Source organism: Falco naumanni, chromosome 3, assembly GCF_017639655.2.
Source record: "Falco naumanni isolate bFalNau1 chromosome 3, bFalNau1.pat, whole genome shotgun sequence".
Lineage (NCBI taxonomy): Eukaryota > Metazoa > Chordata > Aves > Falconiformes > Falconidae > Falco > Falco naumanni.
In genome coordinates this window covers 79,494,033-79,520,233 of record NC_054056.1, presented here as the reverse complement: position 1 = coordinate 79,520,233, position 26,201 = coordinate 79,494,033, and the positions used below count along the sequence as shown (strand labels likewise).

Sequence of the window (26,201 nt, the reverse complement as noted above, 5' to 3'; positions counted from 1 at the left end):
CTCAAAGCTGAGCAGTATTTCCTGCTAATTTTCTCATCATTATATTTAAAGTTCTTTTTCAAGTAGTAAGTTACATTAGGTATACGGATGTTACTTCAATATGAACCATAATCTAGTCTTCATGTTACAGCAGCTTTTAAACATAGCAAAAAACATTAAATCGAAAATCTTACTTCTGATAAGCTGCTTCTCTGAGTAGTGACAGTTCCAAGAATGTCTCCACTCATTTGCACAGCAAGCCCTGAAGCAGCGCTGAGGGTCCTCCCCATTTGGCTCTTAGATGTCAAAGATCTGCTTCTTTGCATGCTAATGACGCCTTCCCTATTTCCGTGGTTGCTAGGGGTAAGAGGCCGTGACAGCAAGCTATTTGGGGTCGCTGGTCTGCTCCCCGGAGCTGATGGAGTCGGTGGCCTGTTGGTTTGCGTACCGGGCGTTGGAGGCCTGCTGTTTGCAACGCTGGAGACCTGTGTTCTGCTGTTAGCCGGCAGCGGTGGTGATTTGTTTCCTTGGAGCTGAATGTTCTTCCCCATCTGTGTTGGCACCTGAGGCCTCGGGTTTTGGCCCTGTGTAGCTTGAAGATTACTTTGATGGTCAGATGTAACTAAACTATGATGTTGGATACTAGGGCTTCGTGAGAGTCTCGCTTCTTCCCATAGTGCCAGGTCCTTCTCAATATCTGTGCACACACACACACACACACACAAAGAAAATAAAGAAACTCTGTTTCTGTGGTTTAAAACTCCTATGGATTTTCTCCAGTGTTAGTGACAACCTGAAGCTGTGCAGAGAAAATCTATCTGACCTTAAAATATAAGGCATCAGAATTAACAGTTCAAATGCGTGAAAAGCATTTCCTCAAGTTTATTTACATTTGATTTACTGCAAACACAGCTATCCCACAGAAACAAAATATTACCACTTCACTGAACATCGATACAGCCTATAAAACTTCATCTCATTTACTCAGAGCTATCTCTCTGCGGCTTTTGCACGGTTTCTCATTAGCATCAAACCAAGATGGAGCAGTGAGTGAAACCTGCCATCCTCAGCTGCAGCGAAGGGCAATCCAAAGCTGGTTCAAGGTGAGACTTCTGCTTCTGGCCTCACTGTCTACTGCCCAAACAAAACCCTTGAACTCTGGCACATCTGGATCTGCGATCCTGTCTGAATCTGAATTTTGTGCTCTGGCCTGCTGTCAGTGCCACAGCCGGTGAGGGGGTCACCAACATCTAGAATCCAGAATCCAAGGAGAAAAAGTGGCCACCATTTGGCTGTCCTGTCCCTACCCCTCACACAGCCGTAAGGAATAAGATCCTATTTAAAACCAGAAAAGATCAGGGATAGAGATGAAAAGTGTCTTTTGAATTCATTTAAATGTTACCAATGCTTCTAATGAATAAAATCTGATATATCCAACAGAATTAGGTGAGGACAGTGGGAATTTAGGTTAGCATTGCTAATGTACTGAAAGTCCTTGCAAGTAAAAATGTCAAGCTTAAGGAACAGTTTACTCAAGTTTATTTTACCTTACACATTTGTTATGAATTTTCGCTCCCACTGGCATGTACTCTACTGTAACTTGGTTTTGATGAGAACAGTTGGTTATCTTTAGAAAATCAGTGCTGTTTCCTATTAAACTGTACAAGTCACAGTCCCAGAAGCTGTGAATCTGCAAGGCTCTACTGATCTAAACACCTATTAAGTGAACTTATTTATATGAGCATTTCATTTTTATTTTGTTAACAATAATTTCACATTCTAAAAGTCTTAAAAGAAACAAATCCTAAACTGCATATTGGAAAACTAGATTTTGTTCCACTTGTTTACCAGTAGGTATAAAAGGAATGCTCTATGTAAAATAATTAAAGATGTGCTGCCTTTAACATTAACTTATTTTATAATAACACCTCGAAAACAGGAAAATAAGCTTTGTCAATTTCATGTTACTAGTCTAATACAAGATAGTCCTTACATTTCAAATGCTATTACTAGAAAATCTAGTAAAACAAATAGTTGTGAAAGCTTCAGATGAAAGTGTCTCTCAACTCTTTAAATGTTTTGCTGTTAGCAAATTTCAAAACAACTTACTGTTTCTAGCACACAGTTAAGAATATTTCTAATTGCTATCTTGCTGACCTCTTAAAATAATTTACTTCCATTTTGAAATAATTATGTCTTGAAGTACTCTCCCTTTATGCTTTTAAAATAATCAATACACATAACTTTGGAACTTGTAAGATGTCTGGCAAAAATTCAGGGGCCAAAAAATGACAGTGTGGGCTACCTGATTTAAACCAAATGAGGAGTATGTTCTTTTAAAGATTCACATTAGCCTACATCTTTGCAAAATTACCAACCACTAACTTCCCCATGATGATTCAGTATGCTAAGAAATTATCTGAATATTGAATGATTATAGCTAAATAAACATTTTATTCTGTCTCATGTTTCCTTAATTCCATATAGTAATTAAGCCTGCAGATAAACCAATTATTCTAATAATTTCTCCTACACATAATTAACATGTTTTCATAGCGTAATTATTCAGTTTTCTTTAGCAGACATCCTCTTCCTGATTTTGCTTCAATATCAGCTTTTCAACCAGAAAGGAAAGAAGAAAAAAGAATAATCACACATCTCCCGCTTGTAGAGTATTATCTGATCTATAGTAAATACCAGAATTGAATTATAATTCAGGATTTTTTAAATCCTTTGTCAATGTCATTTAAAGGAAAATAAAATGCAGGCAACAGAGCAACACAAAGGCATTTTACTTTCATATCAGAAACACCAGAATAAGGATATGATTCATAATGCACTTACGAACTGTTTATGCATTTAATAGTTCTTCTTATGATAAAATATATTCCAGAAGTATCCAATGACAACAGAATCAGTTTAACAAACCAAATTGGCAAGATACTGGAATTAACTACCAAAAAAAATATTCTCTGCTTGCGTGTGATATAAAGCAGCCGCGGTAACATAAGACACTGGATCTCAGACAGTATTTCAAGCCATATGTACATAAGGAAAAGAGAACTGCTTCAATATCTGATTTTGTAAAAATACCGTTCAAATATCAAGGTACTGAGGCAGTTGCTGGCAGTTGGTGCTAGTCTCTAATTTAGGCACAGGTACCAAATTGTGCCTTATGTTATGACTTTTATCCAGTATATAGTCCTATAGTCCTTAAGAAAACGACAGGCTCCTTAAGAAGGTGTATCCAAAACAGGGGACCACATTTCATCATGACACAGATAGTCCAAGTCATAATTCAGGTATCTAAATGACTGCCTAGTATTGGGTAGAATTAATAGGTTCCAGTGTACTTGGGAAGAGAACTGAAACAAGGAGACTTGCTGGTATCAGAGATACTTGAATTTTGCAAATGTATGAGACAAATAAGGCTAAGTAAAACCACAGCATTATTTCCTGAGGTCATCTGAGCTGACTCTTAATGGAAATAATGTTATAGCTTGTCTATGAGGGGAATAATTGTCTCAGGTAGCACTGGTGTTATAATAGGACATGAATTATTAGGACTGGACAAGAGTTGGGCTGTTGTCTCGTGAATTTCTCAGGTAGACGAAAATTACTGAATAGCAGAATGACTGAACCCCACGTTACAGTGTTACTGAAGTAACAGGCCCAAAGCCAAATCACAACAGCACTACTGTGAGGGAAGACCTTGCAGGTCACACAACAGCAGACTGAATCTCTCTCAGAGACCGAGTAAATGTAGCTAGTTAGCTTACAGTCAATTAAGTATTTAAGTATTGCATATTCTATTGAATATGGTAATTATTACTGTCAGCTTTGCCAAGGGAGTTCTAAAGGAACTGCACGTTTCAGAGCATACTGCATACAAGAACAGCTTGTACAACCATGGAAGTGCAACCAGTTAGGACATAAATCAAAGCAGGAAGATCTTCAGCAGACCCCTCCTGAGTGACAACTGCAGCAACAGCAGGGAAGGCAAGTGCTGCCTCAGTGGCAGAGAGCCTTGGGGTAACTCAGGTCCCTGCTGTGCCACAGAAACCTGATGACCAAAGCTTGGCCTGCTGGTGTCCTGGCTCCCACTAGATGTTCCTGGCAGTTCCAGGTTGGATAGAGGGCTCATGGATTTTTCAGTCTAGTCTGGCAGTGGCTATATCTCTAATAGCTACAGTGACTTGAACCTGCCAGAAAAAAATAATAATTGAATGACAGCATTTCTGTTGACGGAAACAAAACCTGTCTAAAATATCTTCATTTGTAGATATCAAAATTTTTAGCTCTTGCTCCATTATGAGCAAAAACTTCTGAAGAGCCTCCCACATTGTGCTTGTAACTTTGTCTTCTTTCTTGCCTTCAGCTGCAACAGCCCCTAGACAGAAATGCAACAGCTGTACCTCTCTCTAAAGAGGATACAGCTCCCAAGCTTTTCACACCAGTATTATCGGTAGGATAGGTGTCAAAGTCTTTTAGAAAATCACACTGAAAGTGGCAAGTTCTCTGCCTCGCTCTCTGAACAGCTTGAAAGAAGGGTCAGATAAATTTCATTTCTCCCTCCACATCACATATACAGTCTTTATGTTCCAGTTCTGCATTACTTTTCATAGAGTTGGCCCACAAAGCTCAGCTTTCATCATATGACAAACAGGATGCATAATATAGGACTACCACCCCTACAGGTCTATGCCACGCCTTGTAACTAAAGCTGAAGATAGAAAATATTGATTACAAAGAACAACAAATTTCAAACTATATCCTAGGATATCCCTCATTACCATCATCCCTCTGAAGCATATTTCCACTGAAAAAAAAAAAGGGGGGGGGGGGGGGGAGTTGTTTGACCTTTTAGAAACGGTTATCCCACCAAAGATGTTGCAGATGTTCCACTGCATGCAAGTTAACAGACTTGGCTAGAAGTCCCATGAATAAGGTGGGCTTTTCTTGCAAAGCAATCTGTTCTCAAGCTAAAGGTCTACTGCAGTCTTTTGTAAAGACTACTTAACTGTAGGTGAAGCATCCGTACCTCCTTATTGCGTAAGTCTTGGTAAAATGTGAAAACAAACAAAAAAGGTGCATTATTAAGCTGTTAGACTGCAGTATATTTAACACAGTTTAATTACTGTATTTACTGTAGTTAAAGCAAAGTTAATTACATCTACAAACACAACAATAATTGTGCTGGTTTTCTTCAATGAAGAAAAAGGGAAGTTTGAAGTTTTTATCTGTTTTCATCAGCATGTTACATAGATCAACTTTTCCTTTGTCTAAAATATTGGCAGAGCTAGCTGAGTGAATACTGCTAAGCATTTTATGATCCCTTGCTAGCATACATACCAGCTAGGTGTTTTTCCATGGTCTGAAGTTCTTTTGCTGCTAAGGAGTCCTTTAAAAGTTTCTGCCTTGGGGAACCTCCAGGTCTGACACCCATGGTATCCACGGTCCAAACTGTCTGAGACTTACACAGATAAAAAGAAAAGGGAGTGCTTTCAATCTAGTTTCACATTTACACATGAAACAATAAAAAAAAAGCAGCGTCCTTGTTTAGAATAGTCTATCTGGTGTTTTTTATGTAGAATATATAACATTTTCTGCAAAATACTGCAAAATATCATCTCTTACCTTAAGTAACATGAATAGCAGGCATTACTTAAAATCAACAGTTTTAAAATAATTCATATATATAACTCTTGTTCCACGCTGAGACATCATAACAGGACAAATTCTTCAGTGATTTACATTCTGTGCGGTTCCAGTTACTTAGTGGGGGTTGCACTTACTTTAAATTACCATAGCATTTGGCACCGTATCTCTGCAAAGCAGCACTTCTGGGAATATCTCAGAATTTCCTAATCAAAATTGCCAGTGCTGTTTTATCACTGCGAGAAGTATTCCTTTCAGGAGCAGCAACTAAATCACCAGGGTAACACAGCAGTTCAGAAGGGATGCCAGCAAACAGACCACCTCCCCAGTCGCTTTACTCTTGAACTCTGTGGTAGTCAAAGTTATCTGCATTTTATGGAACCCACTCAATCCAGTTGCAAGAAATTATTTTAAAATATGATATGAGGTAAACTTGCTAAGTTTTTTTAATGCTTATTTGACATATACAAAAAATATATATGACCAAGTGTGCAAGACTTGATCATAAGAACAACAGACAAAAACATTAATTAAAGCACTCTTAACAGCCTATCTGAAATAAATTTTACATTATTACCTCACCAAAACATTTCATTTGTAGTCTAGGGGGTTTTGTTGATTTATCAGGTTTCCTAAAGAAACAAGGGTTATGCAATGGTCTCGTCGTCATTTACCCTTTGCTAATTTTTTAATCTTCCACTAAACGTCAAATATATTCAGAGAAGGGCCGTGGTTTCAAAGAAATTAGACTGATGTAATTTCAGGGAAAAGAATGATGGAGCAGAGGAGGGAGACTCAAACTGGTGACCCTGTTCAGAGAAGGTGTACAGGGCTCTGCTGCTACGCAGTAGGCTGGGCTGGAACTCTACCACCAGCAGATGTGCATTCCTTAGCTGCAGCATGTTGCGGTACTTTTCTGGCTGGACTCTCACCTCATAGGGAAAGGTGTACCACAGTTCAAAGGAAGAACATGAAAACACAGTTTTGGCATCATCTCTATTCATAAAAAATTTGCTTCAACCATAAATGCTAAATAAAACACTGTAGCTGCCTTCCCTTCTAGAAAAGTAAGCATAATTCTACAGAAGTAAAATGCTATATGGGATATATTCTGCATCATTTTTAATCTGTTCCAAATAGACACCGCCTTGTATGCAAGTGATCATTGTAAGCCATGTATCTTTAAAATACGTTAACACAGATTAATATTTATAAAGCAACAGCTATACTATAATGCTACATATGTGTACATAAAAAAGCCTAGTCATGTTTACCAGCATATAAAATAGTTTGAAGCTGCAAGTAATTCCATTATTCAACTCACAACGTTTTTAAAACACTAATGACATTTTTTGATTTGCCAATTGTTTTTTATATTAGTTCTGCTCTGGTTAAAGTTACCTGTATTTAATCACAGGTAAATACATGGGAACAGTTGAATGAAACAGTAAATTACTTGGAAGTGGAACTGATCCTGCAAACACATTTATTTCAGTCATACCACTAGACCTGACTTATATCACATATCAGGAATAGTCACACCACTATTTCTCCAAGAGATTTTGCGCATTTGTCACTTCAGTCCTCGTGAATTCTCCATCCAAATCACAATATGTCTTGTTGAGGTCACTACAGAATATTAATCTGCATTAAATTACTCACATCTCTAAATGTTTATTTCTAACAGATAGTAGTTACCCAATACCTATCTCTAGATGGAAGAATATTTTATTCTGTGAACAATTCCTGTGAAATAAACAAAAACTAAGAAAGAGATGGAAAGGTGGAATATAGCCTGTAACAAAGCTCTAATAAATATATTTAGATATACTCTTGTGCCCAGATTTTTATGGTGGAAAAAGGCAATTTTTCTATACATTTTATAGTGTATATTTGCATAGAGAGAAAAAACAGCAGGACTTCAATAATGACTAGGGGGGGAAAAACCCCAAGGTAATAAGGATGTATATACAATTTCATGCACAAATACAACTCTGAAGAAACATGGAATAAAAACCTGTCAGTGGTCTATGGCAATACTTGAAGATCAAACTACTCTTCTAATATTCTTAACTGACTATTCAAGTTTATCATAAGCAAATTACTACAGGTTTTCAGCAAGTCCCTAACCACCTAAAAATACAGACTTCCAAATGTTAGCCTGGTGACAGGCTATGCCTTGTTTTCTGGAAATGAAATGTAGTTATCTTTCTCTTCTACAAACCTCTACCGTTTCTTCTTACATTCTGTCTTTTCCTCTGCTGTACTTCCTTTCTTTATGCACAGCAATCATGTAAGACACATACAAATAAGGTGACTGACTGAGTAAAGGCAGGTCTCTACTGCCGGTAGTACAATCTGAGAGAGAGAAAAATTATTCTTTAACGGTAGTCATCATGGTAGTGCTTTAGACATTTATAAAAATATGAGTAATGTTTAAATTAAACCACTTGCAATTAGGAGACACCAAATCACAAAGATCTTCAAACATCAGCAACACCTTTGTATGGCTCAGTACAGGCTTTTAAATCTTACATGTTCATGTGAAACATATAGATATGCCTGTGTATAAGCACATACAGGCCCACAAAGGCAGGTACACACATGCATTTAATACTTGTGGCTGCCTTCATCCTGTTAACACAGAAATACAAAGATACACAGAGTATGTGTTCAGTTCTGGATGTAGTACAGATGTATACATTATTTCTAAGAATAAATATTAATCTCGTATATTTGATTTAAATCAAATACATTTACATGTATTCAGTCTCTATCATTACATAGCTTTACGTTCAAGCTCCCTTTCAGATATACAGTTCCAACACACTGTGAAATTAATGTGGTAACTTTGGATGAAGTTTTACCCCAAATTTTCTATCTCTTCCTGTACATTTTTCTGTTCTATGTAATATCACAAGCTTATGGCGTTTTTTCAGGCGATAGCTTCACAAAAGACTAGAACAGTACTGTAATACTATTTATGGAAGATGATGTATTTAATATTAGCAATTTAATTTTATGACAAATTATGTGCCTGTAATAGTGCCTTCCAATTAAACATTCACTTGATAGAAAATAATAATAATCTGGAAAAAATAAGGCACAACAGTTTATTAAGACATTAAAACTGTAGTGTAACCATTTTTTGTTCCTCCCCTGAAGCTAGATATTTCAGGGCTATAACCAACAACATTTTTTGAGGCAGACTCAGGTAATGTTTTTTTCTATGTATCTAAATAATACTGAACATAAAAAAATATTTTTTAACATCTTGTGTCTATAAGCTCATTTAAGCAACTAATGCATAAACACAGACAGAGGTCCTCAGTGTCTCCAGCACACAGTTTATGCAACAGCCTTGTTCCTAAAAGATAAACACAGGCTGAAAGTACGGAATGTTATCAAGGAGGCTTTGGAAGCTTGTCAATTCAAATGTAAGAATAAATGAATCTATACAGCTTTAGCAGAATTCACTGGTGCCCTTCCCTCCACTGGATGAATGGCAGCAGTTCACATATGTCACTTAAGAAAGAGAATCAGGCTTGCCAGCCATTTATTTAAACCTTCTTATCCCACTTCATCAAAACCTATTCTTTTTCTACTGGCCAGGAATTGCAGAGATAAAACACTAATGGCATTTGGACTTTAATGATAATGACAGTAGACTGAAAGTAGTTGAAAAATATAGCATATATGTGTGAAGTATGTGCATAGAAGCAATTCCAATTCCTTCAGTATCTTCCAAACGACAATTGCCATTGATCATTCATTAAGCTTTATAAATATTAGCATAACATTTACAAATGGCTTTTTTTCATTAACAAGATCTAAAAAATGAGGATGTTCCTGAAAGGCATCCTTGTCTTTCTAACTTGTAGAAACCTCAAACTTTGAGGGTGAGGCAATGTCTCTTTGTGCCAGAAATATGTTCAGACAAAGCCCTCAGGATACATTTGTCACCATTTGAGGTCAACTGTGTGTCCATTTCTTAAGTTATTTTCTTTACATATCATCATAATTTCTTCACATGCAACACGTTCATTAATGCTTTTTTTTTTTTTTTTTACTTAGATCACTTAGCCAAATTACTGCTAAAATAAAAAATTACAAACCATAAAGCCAAAGGTAATCTCTCTCATCACTGGTTCCCTGAACTTCTGGAAAATACCATAACTTACTGGGAATGCCACAGTGGAACAGAAATACAATTAAGGAGGTGATGAATAAGAATAAGAGAGATTTTCCAGGATCACTCTATGTGCTTCAATCTGCAGCACAATGTTAGACAGCATACACCAGCATAGCTTTTATCTCTAAAAAAACCCTGTGCAAAGGTGAATGCCTTGATCTCACCATCACACTGACTTGACACGGGCTGTGTAATACCCACTGACACCTGGGGAGTTCCACAGAGGTGCAACATTTTGGAATAACTAACGCCAAGAGGAAGGCCTCCAAATTACCTACTACATCACCTGGAAATCAAGTGCTTGATACAAAATAAATTACTCTTTCTTGTTGACCATAAGAAGTGTTAATAAATGAAGCAGCATTATATTTCTATGTCATTTTGGCTTGCTTCAGAGTAAAAAATCCAGGTACTCATATGCACATCCACGCACACAAACTCTTTTCAGGTGTGGGAACAGTCCCCAGCTCACAAGAGAAAACGCTTCTTCATTTTTAGACTATCTGAATTGCATGATCACAATGAAATGAGGAAAAGGAGGTGAAACCCATTTAATTAGTCATTTCCTGGCAAGCTGTAAATAAATGCAATGCATTTTGATTTGATTGAGAAGTTTGTCAACTTTTTATTCTACATGGTTGTGCTAACGAAGTGCAAATTTTATTGGTAACTTCAGGAGATGATACTGTAAAAAGACAACCATGCGTAGCTTTCCAACCTACCATTTCTTTGCTGAATAGCTTAAATATCTTAAATATACGTATTTGACAGAGATCCCTCTGTCAATCCCTGTTATTGAACAACTTGTTTGCAAGTGTCCCTCCTGCTCTGACCAAGCAGCTGGCAAGGACAGTTGTTATTTGTGCAGCAGAACTTTTTGTGCAATATTTTGCTTGAAGATTCTTCACGTTTTCTGTAAGAGTTCACCAAATGTTTAATCTTTCAGCTTCTGTAGTCTGTTCAAGGACATAAGGTGAGCTAGTCAACAGATCTTTTCGGTACTGCAAAAATAATAAACCTCAGAGCTCCGCTGCAATATTGGCAGCCACATCTAATCCCCACCTTCCACATTAGGGCCTGTTCTACTTGAAATGCCATGTAATTGAAATTACAAGCTTTCTGCTTCCCATGGCAGTCAGCCAGCACATTTCACACTAAACCTTACACTACAAAAACGGTAGTTTGAGTTAACTTGCACATAGATTTTCTGTTTACAGGCAAGAAGGAAGGAGGAAATATATATGGGCACATGGGAATCACATTTGTTTCAGTTCCTGAAACGTAACCAAAATTATTTTTTTCTAAGTTCAGTCCTGTTTTATTTATTGTTATTTGTACTAATTGAATTTGTCATGCACAAGAAACCAAAATTTTGTACAGGTAAAAACAAAGCACTCATTGATTACTTCTTTTAACATGTATTTTTTTTTAAAGTTCAGAAAAATCTTTCACATTAGAAATACCTTTTAGAGGATCAAATATTTTCAAATAGGAGTATATTCACTCCAGAAGACATCTGCCCTTCTGTCTGCCCCATGAAAGGTCTCCTTGGAAGCACCAACCACACACTGTGTGCAGCACCTGCCGGTGGGGCTGACGGACTAAACCTGGGGGGCGTGGGGCCCTTTCTGGAAGCAGTCTTTACCCCTGGGGGTCCGGGCAGGGAGCCGGGCAGCGCTGCCACCCATCACAGCGCTAGGCAGGCACCTGAGGGGCTCAAAGTGTTGCAATATGCAACATACCAGCAAAAAGAATACCAGCAGATAAGAAGTGAAAAAAAAAAAAATGAAGTACTTCAGGTGCTCTCCAAAGTAAAAAAGAATTTTAAAAGTAAGAAATAATTATTTTACAAGCTGTATGTCCAAAATGCTATGCCTGCTTTATGGAATTTGTTTTACATAAGGAAGGTCTCAGCCAAAGAGGTTCAAGGTATGTAATTCCAACTACTTACTTAACTACGTGCAGGAAATATCACTTAGTTCTCAAGAACATTGATACTATGTTCTACTATTTTGCATTGTTAATATAGCTAATAGTAACTAAACTTACACATTTGCAGGTTTTTTTGGACTAGCTGTTGAAGAGTTGCACTACTCTCATATTATCTGTTATTATTTTTACAGAAGATTCATAATGTGCCTGAATTTCCACATACTTACAAATGTCAAGTTGGATTTGAAAACTGTTGTATCAGAACACACTAATTTTGTGTGTGTAATATAAAAATATGACCTTTGTAATTCATACTAACTCACAGGCACCTCCTGTTGTTCCTGATGTGGCAGTGGAACCTTAAAATACTTATTTTAATGAGTAACCTGTTAAATGCTAAACAGTGACCTCAATCCAGTAAATAATTTCTAGATTTACTTAAATACTGAGGTTCAAGTTTAGAGCTGTTGAATTTAATTAAACTTGTACAAGTATTTAAGTTACTTCTCAGCATTGTTCCCACAGAAAATGGTGGGAAAAGCTAAGAAAATTTCTAACAATTACAATTTAAATCATGTATCACTGGAATATAGCAGCATTCAATATGTATTGATAACAAGAATTAAAAGCTTAATTTTTCCTTATGCATGAAGCCTCAAGTCATTTCACAAATTGAATTACTGTTAATGAATTTCTGTATTGATTACAGAAATATATTTCCTTCTAGGAAAGCAACAGAAAAGTTCCAAAGCAGTAAAGAAAACAGGAGAAAATTTATTTAAAACAGAACACCTTTATAAAACAATTCATTAGAATATTTTTCTCACAGTAACAAAGAGCATAAACCCAAGGCAAATTCATGCAGGAATGCCTCTTGCAGTTGCACAACTTTTTTTTCCATAGTTCCTGTTACACTTGGATTGGTTTGCCTCGCATGGATGATTCGCAAAGAAAAATATACCATTTCATGTGTACATGCAAGGCAAGATGAGTGAATGCAAAGATTCACATAAAAAGAACGATAAGCATGAGTACTGTTAGATCCAGGTGGTAAAAACAGCAACTCAGGGGGAAAGCAAAGGCTACTCAATGTGAATTGCCCAGTGTATGTGCTCTCTGTCTTACTGTTAGTCACAATAAATTTAGTAACTTTCCCTGATACCTTACATTTCCATTTCTGTCAGAATTCCAGCCCACCTAAGTTTTTCCTAGTATCACTTAGTTTTTTCTTAAAGCTTGCTAGAGAAATATTTATAAAACTCATTTACAGAAACATAAGTGCAAAACAGGACTCTGAGTTCACCACACTGCAAAAATCTCAAGAAAAAGCTTTGCATTTTACCTGTACTTTTAATTACATGAAACATTTGTCAGAAAATGAGCCCTTCAGTAAGCCAGGATCTCTAATGACAATTTGAATGCTTGCTTTCACTTCCAATTCTTGCAAAACACTTGGGAAGAGTGCTGAATCCTGTAAATACTTCAAACTGCTTTTTGCTACCTTTACTCGTTCATTCATTCAGTATGCCTTGTTTGGGATTTTGCAGCAGCAAAAATCTAAGTTCTCAACTTTTCAAATATCAGCTCTCTCGGTGGAAAATAAAAAGTAGCTAAAGATTCTATTAGCAAAGGTTTAAAGGAAAAGGTCTTATTACAAAACCTTCCAGATTCTTCTGAAATAGAACAGTAAATATGAACAATGTGATGAGAAAATATAATCATAGTATAAATTAATGCACCATGTTACAGACGTGGATGTTGCCTATCTCTTCTAAGTAGTGGCATCCAGATTGCTTTAGCCTTCACGTCTAAGCTCTTAGAAGTGGACTTTTACATTGGACATGAAAAAAAAACCCACACAGCTCTTTCCTTAAGATCCTTATGCATAATTCTTGCTGCTTTATGACACAAATTTCCTCAAAAAACTTCTCCTCCGAAGGCCAAGGCACTTTTAAAGAAAACGTGTAAAATACACACTAGTAGAGAGAAATTTATGATAATGATCCATTTAACCAGTAACCAACTCAAATTACCCTATTGAAATGCAGGACCAATATTAAGTACGGCACACTTTGAAACAGATAGGGAATTTTTACATGTGATACACACCTTCGAGTGAATGCTATGACACAATTTGTCCATTTTATGAGAAATGTCTGATCAACATCATATTTATTCTATTTTTTCCCTCCTCTTGTATCTCGTATCTCACACAATATCTGAAAATCATTTCAAGTCACAAGAACATGTTTTGGTATCAATTCTGAAGCAATTTTACAGGCCTATTTCTTATTGTTTTGAAGTATTTGTGGGAATCCATTACAAGAATGCATTTATCTTCACAGCCTTCCTATAGAGGTAAAACTGAGGTTCCTCATATTTTATGTCAAGATTGTCAAAGAATAATTCTCACTGGAAGTTATTAGCGGACCATGGAACAGATCTCTCTCTATTCCTTCAGAGCCCTAAAAGGCAACAACTGGATCACTTTTTTCTTTTTGAGGAGATACAGCTGTAGACAAACATAAAAAGATAGCTGAATGTTACTCTGAACAACAAGCCCTTTTAAAGAGATAAAAGTACGCAATCAACTAGGCACAGACTATTTAAGCAGAAGCTCTAAGATACAAAACGCAGAAAAACCCAAGCGCAGATGAACCAAGTTACTGGTTTATGGCTCCTTAGGAACTTAGGTAAAGGAACTTTCCAGGAGCTCTGAAAAGTGGCGGTAGCTGCCTTTGCCCTAGGGAGAGTTTGGGTGGGCAGAGCAATAGCTGCAGCTGCTCTTCGTGCCTTCTCTTTGCAGCACTGGCAACAGCCACAACAGCCGGTGCAGCTTCCAGGGATCCAGCCCAGACAACATTGCTGCCTCTGGCAGTCAACTGCTCAGGCAGCCTTACCGATGCCCAGAACTAGCAGAGCGTGAAATGATATATGTAAATATTGTTCTGAAGCATGCACACAGAGAGCACATATATAAAATAATCAGTTGAAGGCTGTGTATTTCTGTAGCAAGATCTTGCTAATAAACTTAATGGTCATGTTTTCCTTGTATCTTTATTTTTCTGTTGCTCTTTCCCTATGTTATGTGCCTGCAGAACTGATGAATCAAAGCTGGTAGCTGCAGGTCCGAATCAGTAAGAAAAACATGGGTTCAGAAACTGCTGCAAAATTTATTATACCCGTCTGTTCGGTGGTGAGAAGCAGGAAGGAGTCTTGAGAAACTCAAACCAATGGCAACAGCAGTTCTGCTCCTTACTCCTTTTGCCCAGTATCCACAAATGCTCTGTGAGTTTCTTGCACTCCAAGCTCTCAAAGAGCTTCAGGACTTGATTTGGCACTCCATATCCACCAACTGCTTTGGTAACTCTGGCTGGAAATCCTGTATGTTTAGTATTATTTAGCTTTATTAGTAGCACTTAATCAGCTGCCTGAAAGACTGCAGGATCAGTCTGCATTGTCGTTTTTCTTTTTTCTTTAATACTGCCCTTTTTTCCTTAGCTAACAAATACTGAGCCCTTGTTTTCACTTTATCAACACTGAAGTGTGCTATAAAACAATATTGCTCTGGTTGAACAGGAACTAATGGGCACTCTTACAGCTGTCTGAAATTTTGCAAAACCAAACACCTATTATCAAGTTAATTGCCTTAGAAAAAAAATCCAATCCCTTCTTTAACCTATACTCAGATTTCTGATGCAATACAACTAGTGCCAAAATACTGGTATTATTATTATTTAAAAGATTAATTTATTGTCAGTTATATTTTCCGCAAACTGCAAATCTGCACAAGTTTTCTTAAATTTCAAAATAAAGTAACTCATGAAAATATCGCCAAGCATAACATTGCATTTTTAAAATAATTATATAAATTAGCCATACATTTTAGATACCTCTTGCTTATTAGTTTCCAGGCAAATGTCAACAAAAAGGTAAATTATTATTGAGATATTATAATTTCATACTTCATAATGAAATTTAGAGTTTGAATTATTTTGTTCTCTTAATTTTGTAAAATTTAATATTATCCGTAAAATGGATATTTGACTAACATTTAAGAAAATATAGACTCAGTATAAAATGAATGCACTTTCAATGGGAGCTACACATGGAAGTCCAAAAACATTTGGTTTTCTATGAGATTAAAATAATTTATTTCAAAATATCACCTGCCCTGGAATGAAAAAATAAAACAGCCACAGAACTGAAAATTCAGAAGGGTTAGATAAATTAAGTTTTCTTCTGCCTAAGATGACCATGCTGGCAAACACAACTTTTATCTTTATGCAAAATCTAATTTTTATCAAACTATTCTTAAAAATTATAGCATTATCCATAAAAGGGAAGATACTTACAGATCCTGCCACTTGAGAGGCACTCTGAAATTCGTCAATATCTTCCGTAAGTGTTTCAACTGTTTCAACCCCGGGTACTTGAGCTGTTCCAAAGACACAGAAGAGAAGTTAATCACTCTAATTAAGTAAGCATTAGTCACTTTGAAAATAAAATGCCTATAAATTAACTGCTGGAAAGGTAAATGCGGCTACTGTAAATGCACTGCTTTTCAGTTACACTTCAATGGATTTTAATCTATGTCTGATTTTAATTATGTCTGATTTTATGTCTGATTTTAATTTATAAGCTTAATGCAATGTGGAACACTTTCTCTAACGTGATTAGAGTGATAACTAAGCTTCCTTCAGCTGCCAAGGCGCCATGTAGGTTATTAATTGGTTTTAGTATTAAAGTTATACTGTTTGTCCTTTACACAAGTGAATAGTGGATCTTCAGCTTTAATAAAATCAATAAAATTAGATTTAATTAATTCTGTTACACTAATTAGAATAAAGTTAAAATCCTTGAAGTAGTAAGTTCTAGTCACTTTAGGCAATATTTAAAAGCCAGGCAAGCTCAGATTTTGCCCATACTGCCAGATTTGTAACACACCATGACTTGGTGAGAAGGCTAGAATGCCTCTTTTACACATACGGTAATAACTTCAAACTGAATTTACCTGCCTATGTCAGAGAAAGCCATTTCCAAATAACACGCTAGGCAGTTTCACTCTTTGCCTGACAGTCTGCTAGGCACTTGGGCACTGTTCATAAGCAGCCTAAGAAAACAAGGATGCCCTGATCTTTCCTAGATTCTGCTGTTATTCAGAACCTAGCAAGGAGGTCCTTATGTTTCCAGCGTACATCTCAAACTATACTTACTATAAAGACAGAACTATACTGAACTACGGCAACTGTGGTTACCACGTCCATTGCAAACACAAATGACAGTAGAAGAGGAAGAGGTGATGATGATGCAAAGTTCTGGTCACAGAACTGTCCAGGAATTGGGAGATGATGCCACATTTTTGCCACTGTCACATCCAGTTCTCAACCCTAATTCCCACATATTTGCATCCTTATTAATTGTTTTTACCCTGGTCATTCCCTTCCATCTGTAAGAAAACTGTGTGTGTTTCATACATTCCTATTTCCATTGAACATCACCAATTTCAAATTTTTCCTCTACATCCAAATGCCTGTTTTGAACTTTCTACTATATTGGCACTTTAAAGAAAAAAAAAAAAACATGTAGAAGCTACACATCCTAGTCTTTTCACACTTCTTCAAGCAGAAACTTTCTAGTTTCTGTTGGATAGAAACAGGAGCTGGCTAAGTGCAAATAAAAACCAGTGACTCCTGTTTGATACAGAATGAACCACTGATGTGAAATTTGCTTATTAAAAATTTATTTAGCAAATTAAATATTATGTATCACAGAATCTGTAGACCTAATAACACAAGAGAATAGGAAATACCACATGTACACACTGTGGTGTAGTACTGTATAATCTACCATTTTCAGTCCAATTATATTATTCCATGTAGAGTCACAAAAGAAACAAGTCTTTGCCCACACCTCAGAAATATGTGGAGTTGCATACTACACTGCAAAGTAACTCACTTTACAAACAGCTTTTCTCAGACTAATTGAGGAGTGGTTTAGAAGTGCTACACTTCTCATTTATCCAATATTAAAGAGTTTGCTCCCTAATAAGGTATTGTATTTTAAGCTTCCTTCTACAAGAATGAATGGACTGCAACATCTTATTTGCAATAATACCTTCTTTTCCTACCTTATATTACAGCTTTCACTCAAAGGGTAAGCTACTTTTCAGCAAAAGAGACTTAAACAAGTGAAACAAGGTCCTATGGTACCTATTGGCAACCGCGATTAAACAAGTAATTACCCTTTAGAGATACTAGTCCTTGATATCCAAATCTAAAAAAAAAAAAAAAAACCAAACCAAAAAAACCCACAGTAGCAGATGATCTACAATTACCCCAACCTGATAAACAAGACCGAGGGTTGACAGATGCAGAATTTTACTGGATCAGTCCTGTTGCAGTGCCTGTCTTTTGAAGCCTCAGCCATTCTCCCCATCTATCTGTACAGAGAAGGAGCAAGGCTTAATGGAGGACTGATCCAAGAGACAAACCTGACGGGCTTGGCATCTACAAGGGGAAGTTTGCTATGTGGTCACTGAAGCTGCCGCTTCAATCAAAATCAAGAACCTAGCTATTAAATTCTTCCCTTAGTTCTTTCCTGTGAAGTGGTCCAATGGGAAACAGCTTTGAGAGGTACAGTTTAGGACAGGAAAAAGAAACTGCAGCATTACAGCGTTTTGCGTTCTCTGATCTTGAGACCTGATTCCCACCCCTCATTTTTACTACTTAGATCAAACACAACTCTGTCCAATTCAGCAAGATTATACTAGAGGGAAATCAGTGTACTGGTTAATTAGAACCAGATCCAGATTGCTAGTGGAGTCGTACAGTGCCTGATGCTGCAGATGAACTTTTTACATAAGCTATTACATTGACTATTAGGTGGAATTGCTTTAGTAAGGCTTATTTATAAGAGCTGTTAGATCAGATGTGCGACCACTACTTCTGAACCTAGTTCATCTGAAATCCACAGGAGAGACACTCCAGATCTAACAACTTAACAACTACCCACTAACCCAGAAACAGATCATTATCTAAAGAAAGCTACCCTCAACTTTGCTGTGCATCAGCACCTTGCTTGCATATTCTTGAACAAATATTTGGTTTACATCAGAATAGTTTTCTCTCAGCAAGGTCATTGGTACTGATAAGTAAGAGCAGAAAATAAATTAAAATAAACCTGGTACATGAAGCCTGTTACTCACTTTTTCATAATTCCTAAGGGGACCTAACTAAAAATACAGTGCAACATGGTACCTTGGTTACTTTGGGTTTTCTAACAATATCTTCAGGAGTCATCTACTTCTCACACATAATATTTATTAGAAAAAATATCAGATGCACAGAAGATAAGTAATGTGCTGTATTTATAGGAAAGACAGAATGGGCAGTTGCCTGAGATCTGTGCCTGTTTCTAGTCTGCACCTACTTGTAAAATCCAGCTGTGCATTTTTTCAAATCAAAATGTACTACTAGCCAACATTTTAGGAAAAAGAAAATACATTTTAAAAGGCTAAACATTTCTGAGAGTGCCTCTTGACAAAAAATTGGCAATACCTCACTGCTGACCTCAGTCCTTTTGCCTTAGGGGCTTTGCTATTTTCTAGCCATATGACTAACAGGTTCATGTATATTCACAGACATGAAATAAATGTGTTTACAGCAACGGGAATGTCATTGCCCCACCTACCTACCTAACTTCTACTCCCTATATTTGTAGTTGAGTTTTTTTAGTGAAAGCATTCTCAATTTTCTCTATATTCATACTGACTACAGGGTATCCAGAAGCATGTAAAGTGGTCCAAGTTACAGTAGCTATAGCACTTCTGTGCCCCACACTCAGTGACCATAAAAGATCCAGCTTCATTATTACACAGCATCCAGCACCCTCTGACAGTTTCACCTTCTTTAATCCTGGTGTCTCTGCCACTTAGAAACAGCTTACTATTTTATGGAAGCCTACAGTTTCAGAAGATGGCATGGCAAAGTGAGCGTACTTCCACTTCAAGAACAAGGGTACACAGGAATGAAAAAGGAAGGTAGAGATCTGTAGAAAACAAATTGTTTCAGGAACTGTAGAACGTTTTCCTACAGGTATGTCTTACCGCTCTACTTGTTCCTGCTGCAATAATCTCATGCTTGCATATCCCCTTACCTATACCAAACAAGCCACCATAACCTCCGTTCCTGGGGGATTACTCTCATAACAGAAGAATTTTGCCTTCCTCTCACTGGGCTTGAGTGCAGTCACCAGTCTCAGTTTCTCTCTTGTTGATAACCTTCATCAAGCTTGTAAGAACATCATATTTTGAGATTCTGAGTTCCCTACCAATATTTTTTTACAGTGATCCAACGCAGATGAAAGGAAAATCAAATGACATGACTGCATGAAGCCATGCGTTATCACAAAACCAGTCTGAAAAATTTGTCTTTAAAGACATACTAGTTACTAATACTGACATACATTGGTTTACAAATGAGGGAAGAGAAATGAACCAAAGCTCAGGTTGCCATCATACCCAATAGCACTAAATAGCAGTAGGATAATTGAAAACAACAAGTTAGTTCCAATTTGTTTTGCATTAATTAATCAACTAACTTGATTAATTCATCAGCTAACTTGTCTGTGGCTGCTGAAGTCTAGACTGCATATCAAACCCTCCAATTAATAGACTCGACTGGTTTTGCCCAACAGTTAAGGGAATGGACTGAAAGATTTATCTTTGCAGATTCTCTGTCCAAATCTCTATTTATTTCTGTCTCCATTCCAGTGACAGCTAAGATAAAGTTAACCTTCATCAACTTAATCTTTCATAGGAATGCAGGGCACTCTCTGGCAAGATAACCCTTAGGAAGCACCTTTTCCCTTAGTTTTCAGGTGTTATTTTGTTCAAAAACCTGAGCAGAAATTGAAATTAGGCTAAGGATCCTAACTGCAGATTAATGCAACATATGATTATGTTTGTATGAGCAGAAAAAAAATATTTGTCAGAGCTACTGTATAAACTTTTTATTGTATTTCAGTTCTAGTCAGTGGTGCTTGGAGAGAACAGAGAAGCATTTCTGACGCTTAGTTTAAAAACAGGAGAAATTATATAATTTTTATTTTTACTGTATATTATCTGAATCCTGTGGATGCATTTGTAGTACCAGGTATTTCAAAGACCACTTTTTGCCATAGAGGCCAGCTGGCAATGAACAGCCCATGTCTATGCTATTAAGCTATGCTACACCCAAAATAGTGTGCTAACATACAAACTGTCTACTAAAATGAATTCCAGCCCAAGGCAGCTCCCAAAATATGCCTAAGAATTATTCTGCAGTGCTAACTGGCCATGACAAAAACCATGTCAGGGGCTCTTGAACGCATTTGAAGTGCGAACGATTGAGTTTGAATGCCCAGGAACATTATCTGGAAGAGTTTAGTCTTATTTTACAGATATAACCTCTACTCTTAAATTCAAGATTTTGGTGTTTGGGGATATTTTTATGAGTAGCAAATATTTATATAACTTACCGTCAAAGTCTGACACTCCTGACTCAGATATTTGAGATACCATGGAGACATCTTCTGGCCTTTCCGCCAAATTATCTCCTTGCAATCTGAATTGTGGAAAAATGGAATGAAAACATTTGCAATCATGTTTCATAGACAAAACAAAGAAGAGTGCTATCTCTGCATACCCTACTCATAACGTTCTCCTAATTAAAAGGGTAAATTTGCTGAAAAGCAAACATCCATGGTTCGACCATATCATCCTAGACTGTCTAGCAACCAAAACTAGCTTCCAAGAAACAGTCAATTGAATCCTAGCTTATGTATTTTTGTAAGACTTATTTCAACAACAGTGGGGATTTGGTGGTGTCACGTGCATATGAAGCTGCAAGCTTCCTTCACTATATTAAAAAATATTTCCATTGAACTGGACTGCACTGGCTTTCCCTGTCAAGGTGTCAGAGTTGGGGGGCTGCAGGGTGGCCTTGGCAAGGACAGGCTGGGGCTGCCCTGTGCCAGACACAAGCAGCTCCATCCAGCTCCAAAAGACTCATGGCAGGACACAGCTGAGCCCCTCAGCCAAAATGGTGGTGTCTTGAAGAAAACAGTTAAGGAAGAGCAAACAATGCCACACAGGCAGAAGACCAGGGAACAGAGAGTGGGAAATAGCAGAGGGAACACTAAGGTCAGAGGAGGAGGTGCTCCACACTCTGGTGCAGGTAATCCCCTGCCACCCATGGCGAGGTGCATGCCAGTACCACTATCCACTGCAGCTCATGCAGGACCTGCACCAGAGCTGGTGGATAAGTCCCAGAGGGACTGTGGCCTGTGGAAACCCACAATGGAGCAGATTTTCTTTCCTGAAGGATTGCAGCCCATGTGGCGAGCCCATGCTGGAGCAGGTAAAACATCTGACGAGGGAGGTGGAGCAGAGAGGAGCCCTTATGGATGGACCACAGCCCCCATTCCCTGTCCCCCTGCACCACTCAGGGGGTAGGGAGGAGTCTGGAGTGAAGCTGGGCCTGGGAAAGCAGGGAGGAAAGGTGTGTTAATGTTTGTCTTTTGTTTCTCATTACCTAAATCTATTTTAATTGGCAATAAACTAATTTTCTCCAAGTCAAGTCTGTTTTGCCCACAACAGTAACTGGAAAGCAACTTCCCTGTCTTACTCCTGACCCACAAGCTTTTGCATCCTATTTCTCCCCTGCTTCTGCTGAGGGCATCGAGCGAGCGAGCAGCTGGGTGGCCCTTAGCCAAGGTTAACCCACCACAGGGAAATACATGCAAGAATACTTCCTCCTCCTCTGTTGCTTTTTAAAAGAAAAATATAGTAATGATGGCTGGCTTTGTCTTCAGGATTTTCCCCTGCATCAGCTGACTGTAATGCCTTGACAGCAAATTACAAAAATAGTCCTTGAATCTGTTCTTTTAAACAAGCATCCCAAAAGCCTCACCATCCTTCTTCAGGCTCTTATGAATCCCGAGTACAGATTCTGCTCTGAATAATGGTTTGTAGCTCTTAATACAATATAATTTCCATTTACATAAAGGTTGTCTTACCTTGGATGTATTCAGACATGAAAAGAATAAGAAAAATGCAATTCAAAGCCCAGGAATCATAAAAATTAATTGAAGTAAAACCTTGGGGAAAGAAATAACTCATCTCTTAAAAAAGATACCTTTCACTCAGTATTCTCTCTGCAGCTGCTTTACAATAACTTTGAATTACGCTTTGAAATCAAGCAGAACCCCTATATCTGCCCTATCTGAATTTCACTTTTTATGGCTCTCAAAGTTATTTAATATATTTGGGTCTTAAATCATCTATTTGTTTGTACCTTCTCAAAACCATTACACACACCCCCACCCCCATTACTTTATCTCCATTTATTGTCCTTGGGCCAGTTTGTTTATGATGGAAAGCTCAATGTAAATTCATAATGGCTCTTACCTGAGGAGGCAGTTCCACAGACCACACAACTCCTCAAGGCAACAAAAGCGTAAAACTTAGAAGCTGTAAACCTGATTTTGAAAATTACTTCTATGAATACTTTGTAGCTCTATAGCTGGTTGGTAATGCTCTAGTTACAAATTCTTTAAAAGCTTAGCTTGTCAAACAGGCCGTTCTACAGACAACAGTCAAACAGAAGCAAATAACTTCATACCATTATAAAAAAGATATTTAAATCAGGAGAAAACAAATTGCAAATGAAATAACCACAAAAAGAAGGAAGATCTCAAAAATCACAACATTTTCCTTTGTATTAAAATTGACCTGTCCTCCTTCATTACATGCATATGCATGTTTAATGCAAGCACACATTCAAGCTTGTAAGGATATACATTGAATTGCAGGAACCAGAAGTAATATACTCTTCTCTGCTGCCATGTTGATAGTTTATTTGTGTTTAATTAGAAGGAAAATTACTCCAACCTTCTCTGCTTATACTGCAGCCATAAAACCAAAAAGCTCTAGAAGTAGGAGCTGCTTATTTTATCCCATCAGAATTTTCAAGATTTTATAATACATTCCCATTCTCAGCTTTTATAAATCCAAACCAGACATGAACAACTGAACTTATTTGCCTCATGAAAAAGATATAAAAAATATTTTTTTAAGTCCAGTGTATCTAGTCAGAAAAGCTATTTCATACGGTTTCCCTTTGTAGAAAGAAATGGCTGGGTGAATTAGTGGGTGGATGGGTGAAAAAGATGTTTGACATATCTGGAACTCATTTCCACTTCCAATTTTTAACTCATGTATTTCTTACATATGGACTCATACTGGAATAGATTCTCCAGCAACATAAAAAGTCACAAATGCTATTGCTTGCCAAAAGAATTCTGATTTCTTTGTCAATATTAATAGTATTCATAACACACCTCCACAGTAAAATGAAAACACTTGAAAATTCTTAAGCAATAGATTAGAAAGAAGCATATGTCTAGAAGAACTTTTAAAGCAATCAGAAGCTCATTGTAAAATCAGGGATGTGTTTTCTAATCTGTCCTTGTTTATGCTACTGTCTTCCCTGGTTCACTCTTGCTGAATGTCTTGCAAGACAAGTGCCTGCACCACGCTGCAAGTATCATTAATGTTGGAAGGCCTAAGCTATGAAATCCACTTATCTGGTCGCTGGTACTAAAAAAAGCATTTTCATCTCCAGCTCTCCAAGGTAGACTTGAGTCTTCATTGCCAGATACTTAATAGAAATCCTTTAGCAAAAAAGGTAAATGATGACCAAAATGTTGAGTCGGAACTTTTCATCCACTGCTTTGGAAAAGGCAATTATAAAAAGAGTAATGTATATGACAGTCACATCCTTGTTTGCAAAGCAATCTAAAAAGAGTCAAAGTTTTCCACACTGGCGGCTAGCTTTGGAAATCTTGGCTCTTATTTTTAATGTGTACACTTAAAAAAACCCCAGTTACCTAAAAATTACTAATTTACTAATACTTTAGAGACTATTTAAGTTACTAATCAAAATCTTACTTCAGCTATTATTTTATTTGGATTCTAAACTTGATACCTGATAGCCAATACTTTTTTTTCTCTATATATACTGCTTATAGCATCAACTCTTGCTTAGAGGCCATTGTTTCAGATACATTAAATCAGCTGCATGTTGGACCTTCAAGAGCTACAAAGGTAGCTTCCAGGTAAATACTTCAATTGCCTTTAACCCCAAAATGCATTCTGTAGGACTTGTTCCAAGAAAACTGCCAAGGACTTCAGGACCAAAGACATCCTGAATACGTTTACCAAGTAAGTTTGCTGGGTACAGCATCAGTATAGCAGGTCTATCATTACTAACAAGCTTGTGGGTGTGTGAAACACAGTCATACTGCCAGTATGACTTAGTAAATATGATACTACAAGAGTACGCAAAAAGAGGACGAAATTTCATCTAAATTCCTTGAATGAGTAGCAGGATAATAAAATCCTATATTGCCTCATCAGAGGAAGAGAACAGCAAATAGGAAAAACAGAGTCAAGATTTAAATTATGGGCTTTTTTCATCCACTACTTTCAAAAGGTCTTTTCCTGAACAACATATATAACACACATAGTATTATCTAAGAAATGGCAGTGACTAAAGTCAGCAAAAAGAAAAGATGTTGATTCCTTTAGCATTCAGAGCAGGAAAATATTTCCTCTTGATTTGATATCTGAAAAAGCACTATTTTCAACAAATTTTTAACATTTATCAACTTATCAGAAATTTTATATTATTGCCATGTAAAGCTGCCTTTATCTACTGGTTTAATTATTTTATTAGTGATGGTGCAGTATTTGTAAGTAGGAGTAACCTACCTAAAAAAGCACAACTTTTTTTTTTTTTTTTTTTTTTTTTTGGTCTAAAAGTTCAGCCATCTTAAATTTTCACTAGAAAAATGAAAAATTACATCAGCATGCAGAAAGGTGATACAAAAGAAATGTTACCATTTTTATTCATTAACATATTTATCTAAATAAATTACTCCTTGGTTTAAAATCATGCCCATATTAAGTGCATTGCTGAACTTGAGCATTCAGGACATCTGTCTTTCTTAAAACAGACTGTTGCAGAACAGGGCATATCATCAAGATAAGGATGTTACCATTTGATATTTCAATAGAAGTGAACTACTTCCTAAATGAAAAAAGCCTATGATGAAACTATTATTTGAATCTCGGTTGCTAAACTAAAATGAAAGTGAGGTTAACACTGCGATTTACGTTGTGTAACCTCTCATCAATGAGGCTGTGTGAAACAAAACCCCATTCTGACTTATATCACAACATTTTTTTGAACGTCTTCAATAGTTCCCTGGCAATTTGAATGCCTGACAACACCTCAGAACACATCATTCTGTGCTATCACGATTACCAACGATCTTAATGAAACATTTCTAAAGCCCTACGATTACAGAGTAGGAAGTAACTCACTAACACATTGAT

General features: G+C 37.0%; 1 protein-coding gene across 1 annotated transcript in view; it reads right to left on the bottom strand.

Annotated features, from left to right (window-relative positions):
- The window catches only part of C3H8orf34 (chromosome 3 C8orf34 homolog), a 166,970-nt gene that overhangs the window by 17,583 nt on the left and 123,186 nt on the right, over nucleotides 1-26,201 (bottom strand). Inside the window, exons 9-12 of the mRNA XM_040588704.1 lie at nucleotides 21,281-21,366; nucleotides 16,117-16,199; nucleotides 5,332-5,452; nucleotides 174-676 (exon numbers count right to left, since the gene is read on the bottom strand). Of these exons, the coding sequence (XP_040444638.1) occupies nucleotides 174-676; nucleotides 5,332-5,452; nucleotides 16,117-16,199; nucleotides 21,281-21,366 (793 nt within the window). The remainder of the gene's footprint in view (nucleotides 1-173; nucleotides 677-5,331; nucleotides 5,453-16,116; nucleotides 16,200-21,280; nucleotides 21,367-26,201) is intronic.